Source organism: Hyaena hyaena, unplaced genomic scaffold (assembly GCF_003009895.1).
Source record: "Hyaena hyaena isolate Hyena2069 unplaced genomic scaffold, ASM300989v1 scaffold_4, whole genome shotgun sequence".
Lineage (NCBI taxonomy): Eukaryota > Metazoa > Chordata > Mammalia > Carnivora > Hyaenidae > Hyaena > Hyaena hyaena.
The window spans coordinates 1,781,495-1,805,615 of record NW_024080636.1 but is presented as its reverse complement, the minus strand read 5'-3'; the positions used below and the strand labels follow the sequence as shown (position 1 = coordinate 1,805,615).

At 42.7% G+C, this 24,121-nt stretch overlaps 1 protein-coding gene across 1 annotated transcript in view; it reads right to left on the bottom strand.

Moving 5' to 3' along the window:
* Nucleotides 1–18,567, bottom strand: part of EP300 (E1A binding protein p300) — an 82,140-nt gene extending 63,573 nt beyond the window's left edge. Inside the window, exon 1 of the mRNA XM_039237097.1 lies at nucleotides 17,972–18,567. Within this exon, the coding sequence (XP_039093028.1) occupies nucleotides 17,972–18,065 (94 nt within the window). The 5' untranslated portion in view covers nucleotides 18,066–18,567. The remainder of the gene's footprint in view (nucleotides 1–17,971) is intronic.
* Between the last annotated feature and the right edge of the window lie 5,554 nt (nucleotides 18,568–24,121).

Here is a 24,121-nt window from a genome sequence, read left to right as displayed (position 1 = left end):
ACAATTATTTAATATTCTAGAATTCCTTAGAAGAGGTTAAAATAACTTATCTAGAAACAAACTTATCTAGAAACTAAGTTCAGAATGAAAAAAATTTAAATATTATAATAATAAAGACAACAGATACAAAAGACCCACCATTTGCAGAGTATACAAAGTGAGCTCCATAAGGACACAGGCTGTCTGCCATTCTTTACCGTGTCTTATCACAGTGCCTGCCATAATCCAAGTCCTTGATCTGACTGAATTCACTTTCACCTGACCTGAGCCTACAAATTACTTTTCCTTAACCAACAAAATCTAGCTGGAATAGGATATAAAACCGTGCCTCTAGCTCCTTCAATAACATAAAATCACCCCCACCAAAAAGAGGATGCAAATTATGGATTAACCCAGGGTTTCTCAATCTTGGAACTACTAAACATTTTTGGGCTGGATACCGTTGTTGTGGGGGAAAGGGGAGTTGTCCTGTGCGTTGCAAGATACTCAGCAGATCTGTGGTCTCCGTCAATGCCAGGAGTACCCCTACATTTTGTGACAACCAAAAATGTCTCCAGAAATTACCAAACGGCCCCCGAAAGGAAAAAAATTGTCCTTGGCTGATTTGTGGACTAATAGTATTAACTCAATATATATATGAGGTGTTTTGAGTTTTCTTTCCTCTTGATTCTCTAAGTAGTTTTCACATTAACAAGGCATCATTGAGTATTTGATAATTAGATATACTTAAATCTACAATTGATTATACTCTTAAAAAATAGTCCATCCCTTGAAGACAAGATACCACTTAAAAATGACCTACTTGGTTCAATTAATCTTGGTTCCTAAGCACAACTCTTCCTCTATGTGCCCTTCTTGTTCTTACAGCATTCTATCACGGCACTGAAATTCGCTGTGTGTCCATCTCTTTCTCTCCCCCCCCACCCCCCGCCCCGCTATCTCTTCCTATCAGGACCCCTTACCCCACCCTACCCCAGCATCCAGACTATAACTCTCTGGGAAGGACAGTCTCACCACTTATACTCAACTCTCTGCCTAATGTCCAACACACTCAAGCATCTGGTCATATTTTAACTGCCCTGAATCACACCCCGGGATCTCAGGGCATGATTCAGAGTCCAGACTTCTACAGTATTATTCTTTCCTTCTGAAAAATCATTTTGTGCTCTTCACCATCATAAAAACACAATGTATCTTAGGTGTTTTGGAATACAAATAAAGTTTCAAATAAAATTTCTCTAATATAGCACTACCAAAAGACAACTGCTTAATATATGGATATAGTTCCTTGTTTCCATTTAGATAATTCACAAAACTAAGACCGTACACATTTTATGAACAATTTTGCATTCTACTTTTCCCCTGGAGTATACAAGGAAATAGCCCGTCATCAGTTTAGTTTTAGTGTTGAACATTAAAAAAATACATACCTGTTCATTTAAACATACACACACACACACACACACACACACACACACACACACGTAGTGGGAAGTTAAAGAGGAAATCACAAAAAAAAGTAATAATAAAATACTTTTCAAAGCTTAAATAAAAACAAAGCTAAAAATTAATGAGTTAAGTAGCTAAGTAAGTTATGTTAGAAAAAAATCAACAGCAAGATGATCAAAGATAAAAGCAATTATCAACAGAAGAGAAAGACAGCTGAGAGGGTACCAACAAAACCTGAAGTGGGTTGGTGTTTTTTTTTTTAATGTTTATTTTTGAGACAAAGAGACTGAGCAGGGAACTTGGGGGGCGGGGGAGGGGGGAGGCAAAGACAGACTGAGACACAGAAGCTGAAGCAGGCTCCAGGCTTGGAGCTGTCAGCACAGAGCCAGATGCGAGGCTCTAACTCGCCAGCTGCAAGATCATGACTCGGGCTGACATCGAATGGTCAATCAACTGACTGAGCCACCCAGGCACCCATTTTTTTAATGTTTATTTCTTTTTGAGAGGGAGAGAAAGAGCGGGGGAGCAACAGAGAGAGAGGGGAGACAGGATCTGAAGCTGGGTCTGTGCAGACAGCAGAGAGCCCGTTGTGGGGCTTGAACTCCCGATCCCTGAGCTGAGGTCGGACACTTAACTGACTGAGACACCCAGGTGCTCCAGAAGTTGGTTCTTTGAAGAAAAGTAATAAAAAACTGAAAAGACCCCAAAATAGATATGTTCCTGTATTCACCAAACCTTAATTGAAAAAATTTTAAGTAGGATAAATGTCCCAGTTTCTGCAACCAATCAATGACACAAAAGGAAAAATATCAGATCCAGCAGTAAGATATACCTTATTTGGATCCTGTAAACCAAATGTAAAAAATAAGCAAAAAATAAAAAATACCCCCCCCCCCACATTTTAAAAAAGATATGACTGAGTTGTAACATTAAATCATCAATTTTGCTGGGTGTGATAACAGCATAGTTACTATGTTAAAACAAATCTTTTAAATTAAGAGATACATATTGAAGTATTTCTGGTGAAATGACTGGTCTAGCATTTGCTATAAAACTCTCCAGCAAAAAAGAAAGGAGGGAGTATGAATGTGTGTGCAAAAATACGAGTAACTTAAAGTAAAAGGCACAGGGGGAGTTCCTTTACACTATTCTATCAAGTTGAAATTTCCCATTTAGAGGTGCCTGGGTGGCTCAGTCGGCTGAGGATCTGACTTTGGCTCAGGTCATGATCTCACGGTTCATGGGTTTGAGCCCCGTGTCGAGCTCTGTGCTGACAGCTCAGAGCCTGGAGCCTAGTTCAGGTTCTGTACCTCCCTCTCTCTCTCACCCTCTGCTGCTCACGTTGTCTCTCTCTCAGAAACATATAAAACACTAAAAAAAATTTAAAAATAAAAAAGAAATTTCCCATTTAAGTAAATTTAAAAGAAGGAGACATAGCCTGAATAATCCTATTACTACTATTAAAGAAAACAGTCAGTCTTAATCATTGGTTAATCTTCCCATAAAAAAACACCAGATCTAAATGTTTTTATACCATGTCCTACTGAACTTTCAAATGAAGGACAATTCAACCTTTTACAAACACTTCTAGAAAATAGAATACTCTAAAAGTCATTTATGGCCAGTATAAGAAAAGAAAATCATGAACGTAGAAGAGTCAAACAACAACAAACCACATAGACAAATCAAACTCATTAGTGTCTTTAAAATGTAATGTAATGTAATGTAATGTAATGTAATGTAATGTAATGTAATGTAATGGGGGGTGCTTGGGTGGCTCAGTCAGTTGAGCATCAGACACTTGACTTTGGCTCAGGTCATGATCCCAGAGTCATAGGATCGGACACTATGTTGGGCTGTGCTGAGCATGGAGCCTGAAGGTTCTCTTTCTCTCCCTCTGCCCCTTCCCTGACTCGTGCTCGCTCTCCCTCTCTAAAAAAAATAATAATAAAAATAAATGAAATAAAAAATTTTAATGTAATATAATAAAGTTGGAATAATGTCAGGAATCTAGGGGGGACAGGTTTGCATTAGAAGCTTAGAGTATCGATAAATGTCATCATATTAACAAAGGAGAATGAAAATACAGGATTCATCTCAAGGGCTATAAGGAAAGCAATATATAAATTCAGTGCCCAATCACACCAAAAACCCAAAACAAACCACCACCAACAACAAAAATGACAGCAATCGAGAAAGTGATGGCAACTTCCTTATATTGATGAGATTTCTTCCAAAACCTAAAAACTGAGAGCAAATATGCACTAAACAACCAACATGAGAAGTCTCCCTAGCATCAGAACAAGACAAAGATAACCCACGACAAACACTTCTAATTCAATGCTGTCCTAGAGAATCTAGCAAAAGCAATAATACAAGACAAATTGCAGTCAATACAGTGTCAATCAAAATTATAAAAGCTTTTCAGGGAACCAGACAAGGTAATTCTGAAGTATATACCAAAGAGCCTAGTTTCCACCTCTGTATAGCAGGAAAGTATCTATTTCATAGGTTATTTGTGAGGTTTAAATGAGTTAATGTATGTATTCAGAATAATACCTGACACAGTAAACACCATGAAAATGTTTTATCTATTATTATTCAATGGAATCATTACCCTATTAGAAGACACAGCAGTCTTCTAATAATGAAAGCAAACTACCACACACTTTCAACATGTCAAGCATTTTTCTTGGCACCTTATTAATTGTGTATTTTCACTAATCATCTCAGCCATCTCAGAAGTAGATAATAGCCATATATACAGGATTAATGGAGGAGAAATCAACTTCAGTAATACAGAAGTCTTAGGGCCCCTGGGTGGCTCAGTTGGTTAAGCGTCCAACTCCTGATTTTGGCTCAGGTCATGAACCCAGGGTGTGGGATCAATCCTCACTGAGCACGGAGTCTGTTTAAGATTCTCTCTCCTGGGGCACCTGGGTGGCTCAGTCGGTTAAGCGTCTCACTTCGGCTCAGGTCATGATCTCACGGTTTCTGGGTTCAAGCCCCATGTCGGGCTCTGTGTTGACAGCTCAGAGCCTGAAGCCTGTTTCAGATTCTCCCTCTCTCTCTGACCCTCCTGTGCTCACACTGTCTCTCTCTCTCTCAGAAATAAATAAAACATTAAACTCCACTGTGAAATCAGATAGGTTTTATACACTGGTAGGATCTGAAAATAAAAGTTTACGACTGTTCTTTTTTTAACGGTAATCCTGTACTTCCAACAGACCTAAACTGTAGTTACTACTACAAGAGATTCCTCAGGTTTCAACTCAAAGACTGATCCCAATACTCCTGTTTCCCAAGATAGCTCTCAACCTCAACTATGCACTTCCTATCTTCTATCTTTTGTTAAGGCTAAATATTTGTGTGCATCTTACTTCTTTACCAAATTATGACTAACTGAAGGACAAGGGTTGCACTTAATATTTACATTCCCACAGGATCTAGCATATGCTCACAGACCAGCAATTCTAAAATTGCATCCTAAATTATTTATATCTGACTGGGTATTTAGAACTTTTTAAAAACATATGTATTTTATTTTTAAGCAATCTCTACCCCTAACATGGGGCTCGAACTCACAACCATGACATCAAAAGTCGCACACTGAGTCAGCTAGGTGCCCCAGGTATTTACAAAAAGTTCTCTTACTTCTACTTAAAACATTTTCAACAGCTATACTGACTAAATGTGCAATACTATGTAAAAGTCATATATACTTTGACCTCTGATCAAACAGACCCTATTATTTCATCTAATATCATTGACTATCATTATTATTCCTAAGCTATTTTGACTGTGCCTCAAAGCTGTCATTAATGATTCCTAAATGCCATTAGCTATCACTAGTTTCAATAACTTGGCACTTCTCAAGGAGTCCAAATACCTGGATTTAAACCCAATTCTATAAGCTGACTTCATATACCAACTGTGAGCTACAGTTACATCAAAAGATAGTAAAACATCTACCTCCCTCATGGAGTTTTATTGTTGTTGTTCTGATTTTAGGGCTAGCAAGTGTTTACTGAGAAACGTGAACTCACACAGAAGATTCTGGTGTCCCCAGCTGAGTGATACAAAATCTGAATGCCTGGTGAGAGATTTCAGAACCTTCTGTCTAGAGGGAAGGGTCAAGGTAACTTCCAGGGTGTATCCTTAGCCACATAAACAACAAATGAAACCTAAGTCCTAAAGCTAGTAGAAAAGCAAGTTCCAAACTAAAAGTGGTATGTGTGAAGATGCAAGGGGGGAAAATTATCAAAAATTTACTGTCACGATTTAAAGAAATCCTACTGAACAGCAGGATTAGTACTGACCAGCCTCAATTTCATGCCACTTGCTGAGCTCTTCAAGTTCTTTCTTTTCCTTTAAGGAAAGGGAAAATATAAAGGTTCAAATAAATCATCTTCTCAACCCCCCATCTCAACTTGCCCTTTATATGGATTAGTTCAGATTAGTGGCATAAAATTTAGATTTTCAACAAACATAAGAAATTTAGAGAGTCCTTTAACAGAAGAGTTTGGGATTTTTATTCTAAAGAGAAAATTGAGCTACTGAAGAATTTTTAAGCACAAATATGATTATGAACAGATTTGTATTTATTAAAGCCCACTCAGGCAAACAGAATGAAAAATGAACTAGACAAATAAGCTAGAGTCAGAGAGACTAGTTAGGGGGCTGCTGCTGGAGAAGTAACAAAAACTAGCAGACGGGGCGCCTGGGTGGCTCAGTCGGTTGAGCATCTGACTTCGGCTCAGGTCATGATTTCTCAGTTTGTGGGTTCGAGCCCCGCATCAGGCTCTGTGCTTCCAATTCTGTATGTACCCCTCTCTCTGCCCCTCCCTTGCTCATGATCTGTCTCTCACTCTCTCTCTCTCTCTCTCTCTCAAAAATAAATAAATGTAAAAAAAACCCCACATACATACAAAACCCAGCAGTTAATCCTGGGGCAGAAGTACTAAATGGGCAGAGGCGGCAAAGAACTCCTGGACTACAGGTAGTGGGTTGAGGAAAAAGACAAGGATGACTCCCAAGTTTCTGGGGTTAGACAACCTAAGAGGATACAGAGGTACTGCTATCCAGATGGGCAATCCGGAGAAACACTCAGTGATATGAGAGAAATGTGGACCCAATGGACATTAATGAACAGGGTCATCAGATACACAAGTATTTAAGGGACCATGATCTTAACCACCAGAAGACGTTAAAACCCAACATTCCCCAGCCCTTCCACCAGGAATACGGTCTTGGAAACCAGGTAAGAGCTGTTCAGTGCAGTTGTAAAGCAGCAAGTAAGAAAGTAAAAGACGTAAAAGACAACAATTACCTTTTCTAGATATTAAAGTAAGCTTGTAAATATTTGCTTAATTTCCCCCTTTCTCTATGATTAGAAATTTATAAATCTGAACTTTATTCTATTACCTTTTACACTATCCTAAGGCAAATATTACAAAACAGTATCCTAACTGTTGAATGAACTCACACTATCTCTGGTAAGACATTTCCTTATTTACAAAAATTATCAACCAATCAACATCATTAGTGGGCTATTTCTACCAAATAGTTTGTTGACAAGTTCCCATATACCTTTAATGATGCTCAAATACAAAATAACTTTGTAACATAAAATGTTTCTTTTTCTTTTAACATTTATTCATTTTTGAGATGGAGTGAGGGAGGGTGTGGGGGAGAGGGAGAGAGGGGAGGAGTGGGAGACAGAGGGGGAGAGAGGGGGGGACAGAGGGAGAGAGAGAGGGAGAGAATCTGAAGCAGGCTCCAGGCTCTGAGTTGTCAGCACAGAACCCGATGTGGGGAACTGTGAGATCATGACCTGAGCAGAAGTCACTTAACCTAACTGACTGAGCCACCCAGGCACTCCGAGTAAAATGAGTAAGAGTAAAATGAGTAAAATGTTTCTTCGCTTCAGTGTACATTCAATCCAAACACAGTGATACTAATGTAACTGACAGGATATATTGAAATCTGACTTGCAAAGTTTAGAATACATAAGGTGTATCCAATGGATCACGTATTAGAAATGCTACAATCTAAACAAAAATGAATTTGGACTGATTATGTGGGAAACTGGTGTTGAGTAAAAATATTCTTTCATTATTACATACTGATTTTGTAGGTCACCCTTGGTGTTTTCTATATTGGTATATGGATTTAGCCATATAATCTCTTGTAAAATGAATACCTTACTTATTAGCCTTTCCAAAAATCAAGATGATCCCTTATATAAGAAATTAGACTATTACCCATCACAAAATATAGAAATGAAACATAGTCTTCAAAATCAGAATTACTAGGGGCACCTGGGTGGCTCAGTTGGTTGACCATCTGACTCTGGCTCAGGTCATGATCTCACGGTTCATGGGTTCGAGCCCCGTGTCAGGCTCTGTGCTGACAGCTAGCTCAGAACCTGAAGCCTGTTTCAGATTCTGTATCTCCCTCTTTCTGACCCTCCCCTGCTCACATGGTCTCTCTCTCTCTCTCTCTCAGAAATTTAAAAAATTTAGAATTATTAATAATATCCCACACACTGCGCTGTGAGCATAAATAAAAGGCTTTTTTAAAAAAGTTACTAACTAGGATGTGGAACTTAAAACTGAAATAATTTTGGCTCAAAATCTAATTCTACTGAATAGCACCTCTTCCTGGTTATATGTCCCCCTCCCCCATTTAGAAAGCTCAAACATTATTTGTTGAATAAACAGTCACATTTTTGTGTTTTAGGTAAACTGAAGTCAAATAAAAACTCAGTTCTGCTCTTAAACTGTACACATTAAGCAAAATACCCACAGTGTTCTGAAACTAGTCAACTCTCAAGTATCTGCGTAGAAGACAGAATTCATCCACTGACTCTCATTTTGTTTTCTCTATAGCATTAAAATGCTTTTTTAAAAATGCACATTCCTTGGGTGGCTGGGTGGCTCAGTTGGTTAAGCATCCAACTTCAGCTCAGGTGAGATGGAGCTCTACAAAGGGCTCTCTACAGAGCAGAGCCTGCTTGAGATACTGTCTCCCTCTCTCTGCCCCTTCCCCACTCATGCTCTCTCTCACTTCCCCCCTCAAAAATAAACATTTGGGGCGCCTGGGTGGCTCAGTTGGTTAGGCATCTGACTTCAGCTCAGGTTATGATCTCATGGTTAGTGGGTTCAAGCCCTGCATCAGGCTCTGTGCTAACAGCTCAGAGCCTAGAGCCTACTTGGATTCTGCTGTCTCCTTCTCTCTGTCCCCACGTGCACTCTCTCAAAACTAACCATTAATAAATAAACAAACATTAAGAAAACGATAAATAAAAACGCACATTCCAGAGCTCAAAACCTTTCTTTCCTCTAACCCACTGGTGAGGCCAGAGGATAAGAAGGAAATGGATAGGTGAATTGTGGAAAGAAAGAGAATACGATGTGAACAACGGAAAGCTCAGCCAGTTCAGTAACTGAAAGAACTCAAAGTAGGGAAAGGAAAGTAAATGACGAGGTGGGGACACATCAGAATGCTCAGAGCCACTATTCCAGGTGAGGGACCTGGGACTTTAAAAATAAGAATGGAAATGAACTTTATAGAACTTTAAAAAATGTGGTAACGGTCTGGCTAGACACTGACAAGCTCATAAAGATATCTCATTCTTATTGGTTTAGAACACTCCTACATTATTAACTCAGCTGTTTTGGATGCTGAAGAAGCATGACATTTTAAAACACTGCAGTCTTTAAAATGAGGAAAATTTGCAAACTTCATGAATTAATTAGGTTGAAACAACTTTCCTAACCTTTATTCGGTACTTTATTAAAAATAGTATTTTGATACTCTGTAAATGCAGCAGACTTAACCTAATCACAAAGAGCCCACCTATTGAGAAAGATGCAGAAACACTTAAAACTACTTTTGAAAGACTAAGAAAATTATATGAAATATCCATGCTGGAAAGACAGATATGACTTCTAATACTTTTCAAAACAACTGAAAACTACATGTGGGCTGTATACAAATCTGGATTGAAGATGATAATATTGGGTTATACAGGATCACAAAGCCATGCAAGTTAGCAACTGTTAAATTTTGAAATCCAACAGACTCAAAGGGCAGAAGTGCAAGCAAATTTCAAAATATGCATTCTTAACATTGTCTTGCCACTATGACATCAAAAGGTACACCTATATTGGGGCGCCTGGGTGGCTTAGTCGGTTAAGCGTCCGACTTTCGCTTAGGTCATGATCTCGCGGTTCGTGGGTTCGAGCCCCGCATCGGGCTCTGTGCTGACTGCCGGCTCAGAGCCTGGAGCCTATTTCAGANGAGCCCCGCATCGGGCTCTGTGCTGACTGCCGGCTCAGAGCCTGGAGCCTATTTCAGAGTCTGTGTCTCCCTCTCTCTCTGACCCTCCCCTGCTCATGTTCTCTCTCTCTCTCTCTCTCTCTCTCTTTCTCTCGTAGAAATAAAAAAAAAAAAAAGGTACACCTATACTTTGGCAAGTGACTGACTGACTTGAAGTTGATTCTTAACCCCAACACATTTATTTAAGTTAGGTCTCGAAATTTAAACAGAGATGAAGTGCTATGACTGATCAGATGTGTGGCCTGCCTTGCTCTTTATCAATTTATTAATATAGTGACACTTCCTGGTGTGAAATTAACTCAAAGGTGAAGACGCTTTTATTAAAATCCTACCTTAAGAATCAAATCAACAACATGTTCATATTAAACCTAAACACATATGCTCACTTAACTACCTCTGATCGATTTTTTTTTTTAATGTTTATTTATTTTTGAGAGAGAGAGAGCGCGCGCACGAGAGCGTGCAAGAGCGCAAGCAGGGGAGTGCACAGGAGCAGAGGAGCGGTAGAGAGATCGTGAGATCATGACCTGAGTCAGACACTTAACTGACTGAGCCCCTAACCATTTCTTGATTTTGAGTAGTGGTAACATCTTGGGAGAAGCTTTGTGGTGAGGCTAGAATTTGTTTGCTTGACTGAGGTTTGCTTCCAACGGAATGAAATGCTTATAGGGGATCCTAGATGACAGAGCTATCCTACCATCTCTCCAAAAAAACAAAAACAAAAAAATTCTGAAAGATTGTATATCTGTAAAGAAAAAGGGAAGAGTGAATGGATTTTGAGTTATCTGCTGTATTTTCTACATTTAGGACAACTGGTAAACAAAACTTGGACCATAAGTAAACAATTCACATCAATAATCAGAATCTATCAAAAAACTTCCAAGGCAAATGGAAGTGCACTCAGAGATAAATAACATACCCCTAGAATTCCTGCCATCCCTGCTACTGGGTCCTGTAGTGTCACCAGAATTCATCTTTCCCCTTTCCCTGACCGTGTCACTCTCTCGTTCATACGTTTTTTTCCCGATGGTAAAAAATGTCAGACTTTTTACCACATTTCTGTCTTTTCATAATAGGACACCAAATTCTCTTCCACCTGTCTTGCCTGAAAATATACCACCACGGTCTATGGTCGCACCAGAACCACCTGTATTTGTTCTGCCTGAAACAGAAATACTCTTCCAACTTTCTCTTCTTCTAAGGGAAGTTATCTTCAAGTTCTCCTGCCTCTGTTCAAATATGCATTCTCTTAAGTTTTCCCCCAGTCCTCTAAATCCACCCTGTCAGAAACCATCCCTATCCACAACTTTTTTTTTTTTAAAACATTTATCAGAGTATATAGAACTCAGGAAAATTATGTGGACAAGTATGGCAACCTCACTAGATCCTAAATGCTTTTAGGGCATGCACCTTGATTCATTTTTACATTTCCAAGTGTCTAAAACTTGGTGGGTCCTCAATGTTTGTTGGCTGAAAGGAGAGAAAGGCACACCAAATGAAAATCATACAACTTCAAAATATTCAAAACTTAACTCATCACAACCCCTCCCCGCTATATCCACACACAAATACTTTACTTTGTATGTTTGCTATCTCAGTAAATGGCAACCTCACCAACCCAACTACCCAAACTTGAAATTTGGGAATTATTCTCGATCCCTCTCTATCACAATATCCTAACCTGTAATTAATCAACCAACTTCTGTTGGTCACCCACATTTCTCAAATCTTTTCACTGCTTTCCATCTACTAACTCAGGCCACCGTCATCACAGCCAGAATCCTAAAACAGCCATCTCTCTGGTGTTCCTGCATCATATGTTCCCTGTTCCTTTCCAAGCCATTCCTCACTTTAATCAATCATCAAGGTATAATTCTGCCCCAACCATTTAAAAGTGCTAAAATGTAAAGTCTAAACGCCAATAAGCATTACAAGACAAGCGTAGGTGGCCCCATATTCACCTCTATGGTCATATTTCTTGCTATCCCCCACCCCCGCCCCGCCAGATGGAATTTAATAGGTTCCCTGAACAGGCCATCTTCTTGTTCCCAGCCTGGGCACACTCTTACTAACCCTACTACCTATCCTTCAGATCTCAAGATTAGACACCAATTCCTCTCAGCCACCAGAGGAACAGCAGTTACAGGTTACAGGCCCTCTGGTTTCTCCCACTGTACACAGGACTTCCCAAACATAATGCTGGTCACATCAGTCTTGAATGTGGCTCTCGTCCCCTTATCTATGAGCTACGGAAGGAAGAGTCTATGTCTGTCTGGATTACCAGAGCATTCCCTGCACTGAGGATAAACGCCTAGTATACAGAAAAGTGTTGGTCCAATACAGATAAGTGCCAGCTTGTCAGTATTTTTCAAATTGTGGGTCACATGCCAATAGTGGGTCATGAAATCAATCGTGGATCACAACCAGCACTTAAAAAAAGAAAAGAAAGAAAGAAATATAACAGAAAGATCATGGTATGTTACAAGTAGTACGGGTAAGTTTGTCCACTTGCCGAGACAGGGTCTCTGATACTCATGGAAAATAACAGTTCTTACTGGTGGTGGTCAAAAAATGTGAAAAGTACTGCACTCCCCCTTCTTCTCTTCTCCTTCTTCCTTTTTAAGAAAGTCTTTTAAGATAAGCAAATCCAAAACAGAAAAAAAATGGTGCTCAATCACACAGTTCTTTAGCAAAAGCCATTCTTAACTTGAGCATTTCCAGTAAGAACAATCTACTTACTGATTTCTCATTATGCTTTAAATACTTGATCTCCATTTACTTACATATACAAGACACCCTATGACACAGTACATAACAGTGCTTCTACTCTTATTTTAATCTCCGCTACCATATTCTTATACTCTTTAGAAATTTAACCTTTGAGTGGATTTATTGGCTAACTGCGCCACAAGCTTTACTTCTAAGGCTACTCCTCTCTGAACTTCATGATTTGGCTTTCTCTTTATCCAATCTATAAATCCATTAAAAAATCTGCCCCTGCTTTGTTGTTGTATATTTAGTAGTAAGGTTAAAAACCATGAATACAATGAGCACATACTATGGTGCAACGCGCACTATCCTAAGCATTTATGATAAAGAGAATTTTCATTTATTCCTCCCTCACAACCCTGGAAGGCGGGTACTACAAGTGAGAAAGCTGAGAAAAAGAAGTTAAGTAATTGGCCCAAGGTTCACACTTAATAAAGGCAGGTCTGGGATCTGAACTCCAAAGTAATCAGACTCCAAAACTCCTTTTCTTAACCGGTCACTTTTTTCCCTGTAGTTTTAACTTTCCTTTCTCTCAATTAAATTATTCTTAATTGCCTTTTGAAGCATTTATAAAATAAGATCTATATGTAAACTGTTCAGAAAAGGCTTAACAACTCAACATTTATTCTCTTAAACCTTTGAGAAGTGAGCAATAAAACGTTTCCTACTAAAATTTCAGAAAAGGGGTGCCTGGATGGCTCAGTAAGTTGAGTGCCAACTTCGGTTCAGGTGATGATCTAGCAATTCATGAGTTTAAGCCCTATGTTGGGCTCTGTGCTGACAGCTCAGAGCCTGGAGCCTGCTTCGGATTCTGTGTCTCCCTCTCTCTCTCTGCTCCTCCCCCACTCACACTCTGTCTCTCTCAAAAACAAACTTTAAAAAAATGAAAAAAAAAATAAAATTTCGAAAAAAATCTACCACCCATCACATAAAAACTCATCTGCAAAATTGTTTTAAAATTTTCTCACTTGGTATGATTTCAGTTTCAACTTGCCCATTAATTTCTCTAATGTTTGCCACACTAAAAAAATCTCAATTTCAGAAATTCTCAAAGGACAAAACACTAAAATCAGAAAACACAAAGAAGCTGTCTTATTTTTCTATTAACTGCTGGGTGGATGAATTGGCAGAACAGCTCCTAAACTGTTTTTGTAAATATACCAGGAAGAGGTATTTTACACTCCCACTTGTATCTGCAACATTCTTCCTACTCTTTTTTTTCCCTTTCCTATTTACCGCTTAATGTCCCTGAAAACACCACGAGGCACTAATTTTCAACTTCTTGTTTCAACTTATCTCGCTTTTTATAGAATAGACTAAGGAGAAGGTGGAAAAGCAAAGTAAAACTAAAACAGAGCATAATGCCAAAAGACAACCAAGGCAGAAACCGTTTCCTCTCCCTCCTTTATACACTCACTGGACACGCCAATACGTTTCTCAGCTCCATGAGAGAACACGAATTTCTGCTGGAAAAGGGCACCCATATTGTATGTAACACAAGATTTACAACTTAACAAAAGTCACTTCATCTCACTATCAACCACAGATAGCCTTCCTGAAGCCCTATAAATGAACTTACAAAGCCTTGAGAATAAGCAATTGCCAGAGTTCAAGGCGCATAATAAAGTGTTTTGCAACTTAACACCGAGGTCAGCAATACCTCGTTGAACCAAGGGGCCATAACTGAAGAACTCCAGAAGCCAAACTCTAATGTAAATATGCATGCCTAAAAAATAAAATTAAAACATAGTATCGCAGGTTTAAGAGCTGGAAAAGAAATGGCCTCCACCCAAAATATCGTGGTCCGGGATAATAAACCACCAATTCACATGAGTGTTTTTGAGAAAGTGTAACTGACGTTTAAGAAAATCCTTGCCACTTTTCTATTATGTACAGTAATCTAATGGTCAAAATGATATATTTTATATACTATCTGCCCTGTGCCTTTGAAACGAAGAACAGGCATAAAATTCAAGCCAATTCTGACACCTGAGTACACAGTAGGGCCACAAAACTGTATCAAGACCAGAAGGATTTTCACTTAAATGCCAGTCAGACCTTAATGCTGTCCTTCTTCCCAGAGTCTGATCTTTCAGAGCATATAGCAGCAAGTGTTACAAAACAGTGACAGAATATATCCAGTGAACAATGAAGGCAACATATCACCCTCATCACGCCCATTCCTCGGGTATTAGAAAAGGTTCAAGAAATATTTTCAGGACTTACCTGTCAACGTTCCTGTTCAATAATTTTAGCAAAATATTTTTACAAATGGCTTATCATTTGAGGGCGGGGGTCATAAAGTCATTTGATTTATCAAATAGTTCTGACATAACTATACCAACTTAAATAAAATTTTCAATGGATCAAGTACAAATATTGAAACAGGAACATAAAAATGCAAAAGCTAAAAAGTAAGTCTCTTCCTCTTCATTCCAACACATAAAACCTGAACTTAATTCAAAATATTTGAATCAATCTGGAAATGCTTTAGAAGAATCTCTGACTATCTAATCTGAAGTCATTTTTTTATTCTGCATCAGTGGCTAACCTTAAAAATTTGGAAGCTGAGGGGCGCCTGGGTGGCTTAGTCAGTTAAGCATCCGACTTTCGCTTAGGTCGTATCTCGCGGTTCATGGGTTCGAGCCCCGTGTCGGGCTCTGTGATGACTGCCAGCTCAGAGCCTGGAGCCTATTTCAGAGTCTGTATCTCCCTCTCTCTCTGACCCTCCCCTGCTCACGCTGTCTCTCTCTCTCCCCCCTAGGGGGAAAAAAATTTAAAAAATTTTTAAAAAAAAATTTGGAAGCTGAAATTCAAACACTAATTTGCTTTGTTAACACTGTAGGATGTCAACCCAACTGGGCTCCAGTTTTCTTTCCTATGAAACTGGCACACACTCCTGTCAGATACACTTATGCTTCTAGAACTGCAAGCCCTAATCATTAAAAGGTTTTTAATGTCTCTAGAATATCAGGATCATTTTGACCCAGTTCTAGATAAAAGTCATAATCAAGTACCAAAGAACTTACTTTCACATGTATAAAATATCCAGGTAATAAATCAAAAGTCAAAATGTTGAAAGTTACATGTTTGAAAATTTAAAGTGAAGTGTCTCTGTTAAAAGTTCCCTGCAAGCTTATACTACACACTGCTGGCCAGAGGAAAAACAAGAAAAAAAAGAAAAGTCACCAACCTGAATTAAGTTCACAAGGGAACAGTGACAGTATTTTCTTAATAACCACCTCCCTCCACCCCCCAACAAAAAACCCAGACTGATTAGGATTAAAAACTGGACACCAAAGAATTCCTGGAGTACCTTAATTGGGGGGAAAGGGGTTTCAACCCTCCCCACAAAATTTAGAGAAAGGTAATACTAACATAAACTCTTAGTACTAAAATTGACTGAGTTCATCTCAGTGTTAAGGGTTTTTTACTTTAAAAAACCCACTTGATACATTTAGGACTCATAATTATCCAAAGATATATCAAGTAGCAAAACTGTTTTGTTCTGGTGTACTGGACAGGTGAGCTACTACCAAGATGAGTTAGCGCAGATCAAATATGGAGAACGCAACACTGCATCTCAAAAGAGGTGTCTAACAACACAGCACAGCCTGCCTTCCAGGCCTTGTGCTACTCCAAGACTAAGCAGCTCAAACCAGGAATCATCAAAATGACACACATTTTAAAGAAGTTTTCTCTACAACATCCCAAGCCTCTGATGAACTCAAATGTAAAACCCATTACCACATGAGACAAAAACTAAAGAAACAACACAAAAGCTACAGGTGGAAATATGTCTAAAGGTGATAAGAAAATCCTTCCGTACATTTCACTAACTGCAAAGGAATACGACACTTGATATGTGTAATAATGCTGAGGGGGGAAAAGGCAAGTAAGAGAAAAAAAAATCCACGAAGACTATACAGAAAGTCCAGGGAATAAGAAGAGATCAAAGTTCTCGCACTGCCAATTTTACAAGTCTGAAGTAGAGAACTGTGCAAAAATCCTCAATCTCTGCAGGTTATCCTGAAACTCAGGACACATTTTCTCCCATCAAAGCAAAACACCCAAAGCATCTGCCATATCCTTACATTTTCACCTTCTGAAACGAAGTCTACTTAGAAACCTGCTTTAGAAGTTCTCTACAAACTCACAGGGTACATTTAACTCCATTATGCACTCTCACTGGCAGATGGAGGGATGACGTTGAGTTAAAGAGATGCTCTGGAGTAAGGGGGAACATCGTGTGGACTGTCAGATGGCCAGCCATTCTTCCTCTTCATTATCCTAGCACCTCAAACAACTACGACAGCAAAGGGAAGGTTGGTGGCCATAAGGACAGCACCAAATTAATTATAAGAAGGGGATGACGGAGAGAAGTCTCCCTGAATTTCCCTTGACAAAAGGGCTAGTCCACAACTGAGTAAAGTTAAGAATTGTAGAGCTTCTTCCCGCTGAAGTATGGATCTCCAAGTATATTTAAAGCATAAAAAGACAAAAACACACAATTACAGAACCTAAACTTTTGTATGTTTGCAGTTCATGACTGGGAGGCTTACAACTTCTAATTTTGATTTCCAACTACATAACTCCACACAATCGGTTATTTCCCCCCTCCCCCCCACCAAAGAGAAAGTGACTACAAACTGCAAAGAAAATGCCTCTGCTCTCTCCCAACCTAAAACCCCAGTTTCAGACATTTTGGTCACACACGAAAGAAACGGGAGATGTAAAATGAACTGCGCTCCATATTGATTCTTAAGACAAATAAAACAAAAAAAAGGGAGGGGGGGCGGCTAGGAATGGTAGGTAAAAATCGGAACCAAATTTCAGCTTTGACGTTAAACCTTATCACGCCAAACCTGAAATCCTGGATCTCACACACACGCAAATAAAGCCAAGATTTGTTAGACCCTCATCCTCAACAGAAAATCTTGGGCCAAAAGGAGAAAATCTTGAAAAGGAAAAGTGGAAAGTAGAGGAAACAGAATTAAGTGCAATCAAGGAGAAAGGACTCGCAATTCCTCGTTTCTCAACAACAAAAAAAAATTCAAAGTAAAATTGCATAGAAAGCCCTTACACGCAAATGCACTGGCATTTCAAAAATTAAACTGCACGGAGGCAACAATAAAGGCTATTTCCATAGCACCACTCAAGGGCTCTAATTCCAGAACACACATCGATATGACATAGTGTTGCAACGAATGTATTAGGAAGCAAAGAAAATGGTTGGGCTACTGGACGTCTTCGACCAGCTCATTCAAACACCTTTAAAATTAACCAAAAGGCAGAGAACTAAGACGAGGAAAAGGGAGAAAATATGGAAGAGGAAAGGTGCACCGAGCAAAAAAGATGAAGCGGGGGGGAGAGGGGGGGGATGTGGAAGGCCCGGGCTCCCGGGACTAACCTGTGCCATCGCTGGCCGACGCCGAGAGGGCCGGAGATGAGAGTTTAGGCCGCTTGGCTGAAGGCGGCCCCGGTTCCACCACATTCTCGGCCATTTTTAATTCTTTCGGAGATACAGGCGAGGAAAACGAGAATCCTCGGGAAATCTCTTCTTCGGCCGGGGCTCCCCGCCCCGCTCCCTGGGGTGGGCTTGGGGGGCTCCGCCGGCCCCCGAGGGGGTGGGGGGGAAGTTCCTTTTTCTCTTCGCCGGGTCGCGGTGGCCGAAGAGGGATGCGGACTCGATAGAAAAGGTAGGGGCAAGTGCGAGGGGCCGGGCCTGGGCCCAGGCCCGGAGGACCACAGGAGCACAAATCCGCCGAGCGCGTCCGCTGCGGCGAATTCCCGAGAACTCGCGGCTCTAGAGGCGCAGTCCCCGGCCCGCCACGGCCGGCCCCTGCCCAGCCGAGGTCTCTCGGAGCTCCGCCGCCGCCATCAGCCTCTTCCTCCTCGGCGCTGTCCTCCTCCTTCTCATCGCCACAAGGAGGCGGGGGCGAAAAGGGGGGAGAGGAGGAGGCGACGAGAGACACTCACCTCCTCCCGGTGCCCCCTCCCGGACCTGCGCCCCCACCCTCCGAACCCTCCTCCTGCCGCCGCGCTCCGCGCCGCCGCCGCACCGGCCCCTAATGGCCGCAGAGAGCTCGCCCGAGCCGAGAGCCAGGCTGGCGCCGCCGCCTCACATCGCGCGGCGGGCGGCGGAGGCGCGGCGAGGACGCCGGGCGCGGAGCTCGCCGGTCCAGAGGGCCGAGGGGGCCGGGCCGAGCAGCGCCGCCCGCCCGCGCCGACGCCGAGCCCACCGAGGAGGCCCCGCTCCGCCGGGCGGCGCAGGCGGCCTCTCCTCGCGCCGCGCTCTCCTCCTTCGCCCTCCTCTCCCGCGGCACAGAAATAAATACGGCCGCCGCTAAGGCCCCCACCCCCGGCGGCCAGGTGCCGGGAGCGCCCGCCCCCCGGGGCTCCGCTCGGGGCCGCCCTCGGCGGCGGGCGAAGGCGCCGCGGGGCGCGGGGTTATGTAATGGTCCCCCCTAGGCGTCGACGCCGGCCCGGCTGCCGGGCCGCGGTGGGGGTGTGTGCGGACGGAAGGGGGCTGGGGGTCGCCTCAGCCCGTGCGCCCCGGGCCCCCTGCCACTGTCTCGGCCCCTGCCGCCTGTCTCCGGCCCGGCTCGCCTCCGCACTCCGGCTCCCGCAGTCCGCACTCCGCCCGGCGTCCCGCTTGCCCACTCTCGCCCGCTCCCTCTCGCCCTCTCTCCCCCCCAGCCTAGCACACAAACAAGATGGCGGCTGTTGTTTCTTCCCTCTGCCGAATCCTCCTTACAGGCTAGCGGTAGCAGCGGCGGCCGGAAATGAGCCAAGGGGGGGTGAAAAAAAGGGGAGGGGTTGGGCCTCCGGAGGGAGGTGGCGAGGGGGCGGGGCTTTGGCCCGAGCCGCTCACACAATGGGGGAAGAGGACCCGGGGGCGGGGCCAGTTCCAATCACGGGATCCGCCCAAGGCCCCAACGCGCTTGGCGCTTCCGCAAACTCCCCCGGCGTCACCCGGTGGCTCCCTTTAAAGGGGAGGACTTGGAGGTGGGGGGGAGGCGGTTCGGGAGCCGACTCGGGATCTATTTTCAGTCGGTGGACACTTGCGGGGGAAGGTTCCTGGGTTGGGTCTCTGCTTAGGGGAGCGGTGGGAACTGGGGGTGACGGAGTCCGGGCGCTACGCCGGGGAAGGCGCCAAGTCACCGCGCAGGTGGCCGAACGGGAGTGCCGTGGGGATGGCCCTGTGTCCCGGGCCCTTGGGCGGTCTTCAGAATCCCGGTTGAATCAACCGGGCAGGGGGTGCTCTGTCGTCCGCCAGTGTTGAGGGCCAGAGACCCAGTGCATCCTCTCTCCTCCGTCGCTTTTCAGAGGGAACGTCTCACATCCAAAAATCACACTGATGATGAGTTGTTTCCTCTTTCTCCGAATTTTACAATTTGTTTTACAATAAGCCTATGTTATTTTGGTAATCAGAAAACATCGCAGCAGTGGGAAGATGCTTTAGGACCAGACCTAAATGTGTTTCTTGCCCACCACGTGTCTACTCGCCCCTACAGGGTTGCACTCTCACCAAAGGAGACGTGAATTCTTTTTCTGAACACATCTGAGACCTGAGGACATTTTATGGTACTTCTTTCCGCCCCCCTCCAGTAGGCTAGCTTAATAAAAGCCCACGTCTAGGTAGTACTTTAAAGATCATGTAGATATGGACAAGGACCATAGTAATGTGCTCAAGACAATGTAAGCACCGACAAAAGCAAAAATGTAACTACAGGAAAATTCTTGAATATAACTAACGTGTGTGTGACAACACAGTTTTGCAGAGGAGGGCCTCTCCAGCACGCTTTCACGTTCCTACACACCACAGGATCCCGCTGTTTGGCCCTGGGTAAATCGGTACCTGAGGAGGTGGCAAGGTGGTTAGTGTTTCCCCAAGGAAACCCCCAAACCAGTATCTATGGAGATAGTTAAAAGCTTTTTCACTCATTTCAAATCTCATGCTCCTTAGTTGGTGTTTGCTTATGGTTGAGTTTAGTTTTTGTTGTTGTTGTTGTTGTTGTACGTTCTTTCAAACGAATGAGGAAGAGGATCAATAAGCCAGGAGTCAGGTGTTAGAGGAGCAATCGAGGCTGCCAACAGGGATGACTTCTGTCCTATGATGTTCGGGCCTAATTCACCCCAACTGCAGTGGAGAAGCAGGCAAATTGGGAAGGACAGTCTTTTCTTAGCATTGTTTGTGAGGGATTCAGCCTGTGGGAGTAAGGTCAAAACGGGCCTTTGGGAATGATTCAGGTATTTTTAATGGTTAATACCCACATTCGCAGTAAAGACGTAAGAAAGATATGTGGACAAGACCTGGAAACTTGGCGTGTGGTCTCCTTCTGGGAGGTTGCTCACCCAACTTTTTGAAGCTTTCTGACCTTTGGAAAAAGATTTGCCTCCTTTTGCAGAGAAGCCAACTTGAGTCTATGCTGCATTCAGACTAACCCAGCCTGCCTGGCCCAAACTATTTGAGGACTAGGTACAGAAAGCCTGTCCAAGAAGATTGGAGGACCATCTCAAGAGAAGATTCTGCAAAAACAAGAATCAGGGGCCATGGACCTGCCCAGAAGGGAAGGCTCCACAGTAAACCTGGGGTTCTAATGCCTGCTGCTTCTCCTTCCTGGAATTTGTTCCTCGGGGTCTTTGCCCAGGACCCGGAAGTCAGTCACGTTGATAGTGGCTGGAGAAATACAGATCACATAAATACAATCAAGATGAGACTTCATTGTTTCAAAAAAGCAGAATTGAATCGTCAGCTGGATTATATCTAGCCTAATCAAATGAAAATCTAACCAATTGTGCAGTGCTAGGGAGTGTGTTCATGAAGGAGGAATTGTCAGTCACTAGCTGGTAGGTGGGAGGGGGACAGGTGGGACGGGGAGACACAGGAGAGAACAGAGACTGACTGGCAGGTAAGAACAGAGGCACTGAAGACTACCAGGGTTTAAATTCTGGCCCTTGTCACTTACCAACTGTGTGAGGCGGGCCGGCTCCTAATCTGTACAATGGATTTTTTTTTTTTTAATATTTTTTTATTTATTTCTAGGAGAGAGAGAAAGAGACAGCGTGAGCAGGGGAGGGTCAGAGAGAGAGGGAGACACAGACTCCGAAATAGGCTCCAGGCTCTGAGCTAGCAGTCAGCACAGAGCCTGACACGGGGCTCGAACCCACGAACTGCGAGATCATGACCTAAGTGAAAGTCAGACGCTTAACCGACTAAGCCGCCCAGGCGCCCCCTGTACAATGGATTTCTTGATTAGACCTACTTTATTGCAAAGATTAAACGTGACAATTTGTGGATAACGCTTACCATAGCGTTTGGCACATAGTAGCACTCAATACCCAATACAGCTTAGCTGTATTTAATTTGTTCTAAAATTAAATGGAAAAGAGCTCTTCTAGGTGTGGCCTCAACAAAGTTTTTCCCAAACACTTGTCAATGAGGGAAGAAGGCTTCACAAACTTGGGTTGCTCCTGCAAATGTGAATGTGGATGGGGTTTTGAAAGTGGCTGCATATCTGTGGCAAGGAATTATTGATTTATATACTCTTCTAAAATGTTGTCAGTGTTTACAAGAAAACATTTTTATTTCTGTTCTACATTTAATAAAATCTGTTCTTGAAAAAAATTTTAGTAGCCCATGTTGGCAAGAACGTGGAGAATTGGCATATTCATACTGTTAGTGGGAATAGAATATGGAACAAATACTTAGATTCATACCAAATGCTTATAGATTTTGAAAATCCCACTATTTTTTTTGGATATTTTCTTTCTTTTTTTTAAACGTTTATTTATTCTTGAGGGTGGGGGAAGAAGCAGAGAGAGACACACACAGAATCCAAAGTGGGCTCCAAGCTCTGAGCTTTCAGCACAGAGCCTGACACTGGTTTCCAACTCACAAACCATGAGATCATGACCTGAGCCGAAGTCAGACGCTCAACCAACTGAGCCTGTCTCATTTCTTTCAACTTCCCTCCTTGAAGCAAAGTGGAATTATTTCTGTGCTTCTTGTGCCATGCTCTCTGTCTTTGGGACCTTCACATAGAGTCCTTCTGTCTGAAAACACCCACAAACCCCACCTGTTTTATCCACCTAATTACCAATCACACTTCAGGTCTCAGCTGATGCACCCTTTTCCTGTAAAGCCCTTCCTGATCTCCTCAAATCCTGGTTGCAGACTTCTCCCCTGCCCTCCATGGCAAGCCCCCTACACTTCTGAATTGCCTCCATTTTGCACTGTGTTCTAGTCCTTGTTGGCCTTTTCGGGTGATATCAGGAAGGGTGACCGTGCTGTTCATCTCTCTCTCCCAGCTCCTAACTCAGGACCTGATGCATGGTAGGAGCTCAACTCAAACTTCTTTTTTTAAGTTTGTTTGTTTGTTTAGAACACACACAAACAGAGGAGGAGCAGAGAGAGAGAATCCCTGGCAGGATCTGTAGCCCAATGTGGGGCTCGAACTCACAAGCTGTGAGATCATGACCTGAGCAGAAGTCAAGAGTCGAACACTGAACTGATTGAGCCACCCAGGTGCCCCTCAACTCAAACTTCTTGAACAAACTAATAAATACCATCAATCTGTCAGTCTGGTCTGAGTGAGTGGGCCTCCTTGCCCATCCTTTTATTCAACTGCAGCGACAAGGACACAGTCTATCTGGCCCTGAAAAGGACAAGGTCTGTCTTACCTGTCCATCAGGTATAGCCAATCTTCCTCTCTCCTGGATTCTTGAATATCTTGACCCAGGTTCTTTATAACAGAAGGAGAATAAGTGTTTGTGTTCATTAATGATCTGGGAAACTGAGACTGTAAAGCAAACAAAATGTCCTTCATGAGATCCCAAACTGAGGCAAAATGAAGGATTGAACTCAGGTTTTCCAACATCACATACAGGTCTCTTACCACTGAATCCTCAGGGAGGGTAGCAAGTGGGTCTTATGCTTCCTCATGCCTCTGGGACCTAGTACAGGAATTGCTGCAGGATTCATAGCCAATGGTGTCTGTTGAATGAAGGAAGCAAGGAAGGAAGGAAGGAAGGAAGAAGAAAGTTATACTCATAAACATATACTCAAACACATACATTCACAAAACCTCTTCTATAAAATTTGAACACACAGTGCGAAAACCACCAAAGCAGCCACAGAACTTGTGCCTTTCCACGATGTTAGGCATGGTGTCCCACCATAAGGACTGAAGTGGACTAGTAGAGCCTAACTGCCAGCAAGCAGGAACTTGTCATTTTTACACCCTGAGCCAACCTTTCCTGAGCATCTTCTCTGTGCCCAGCATTTTGGTAGGTATTATGGAGTCCAAGATGGAGAAGACAGTAATCCTGTCCTCTGAGCACACCATCCAGTTGGAGAGAAACCCATACTGATAAATAGTTACCCGACAGAGTGATGAAGGCTCTCTTAAGGCAAACAAGGATGGATAATTCATAAGCGAAACACTTGTTACATTGGTTACTAAGGCTGGAGCGTATGCTAATGAGAGAGCCCCGGGCAGGAGAGGATGCTGCAAAAGTGGCCTGGCCAGGCCACAAAGGACCATGTGTGCCATAC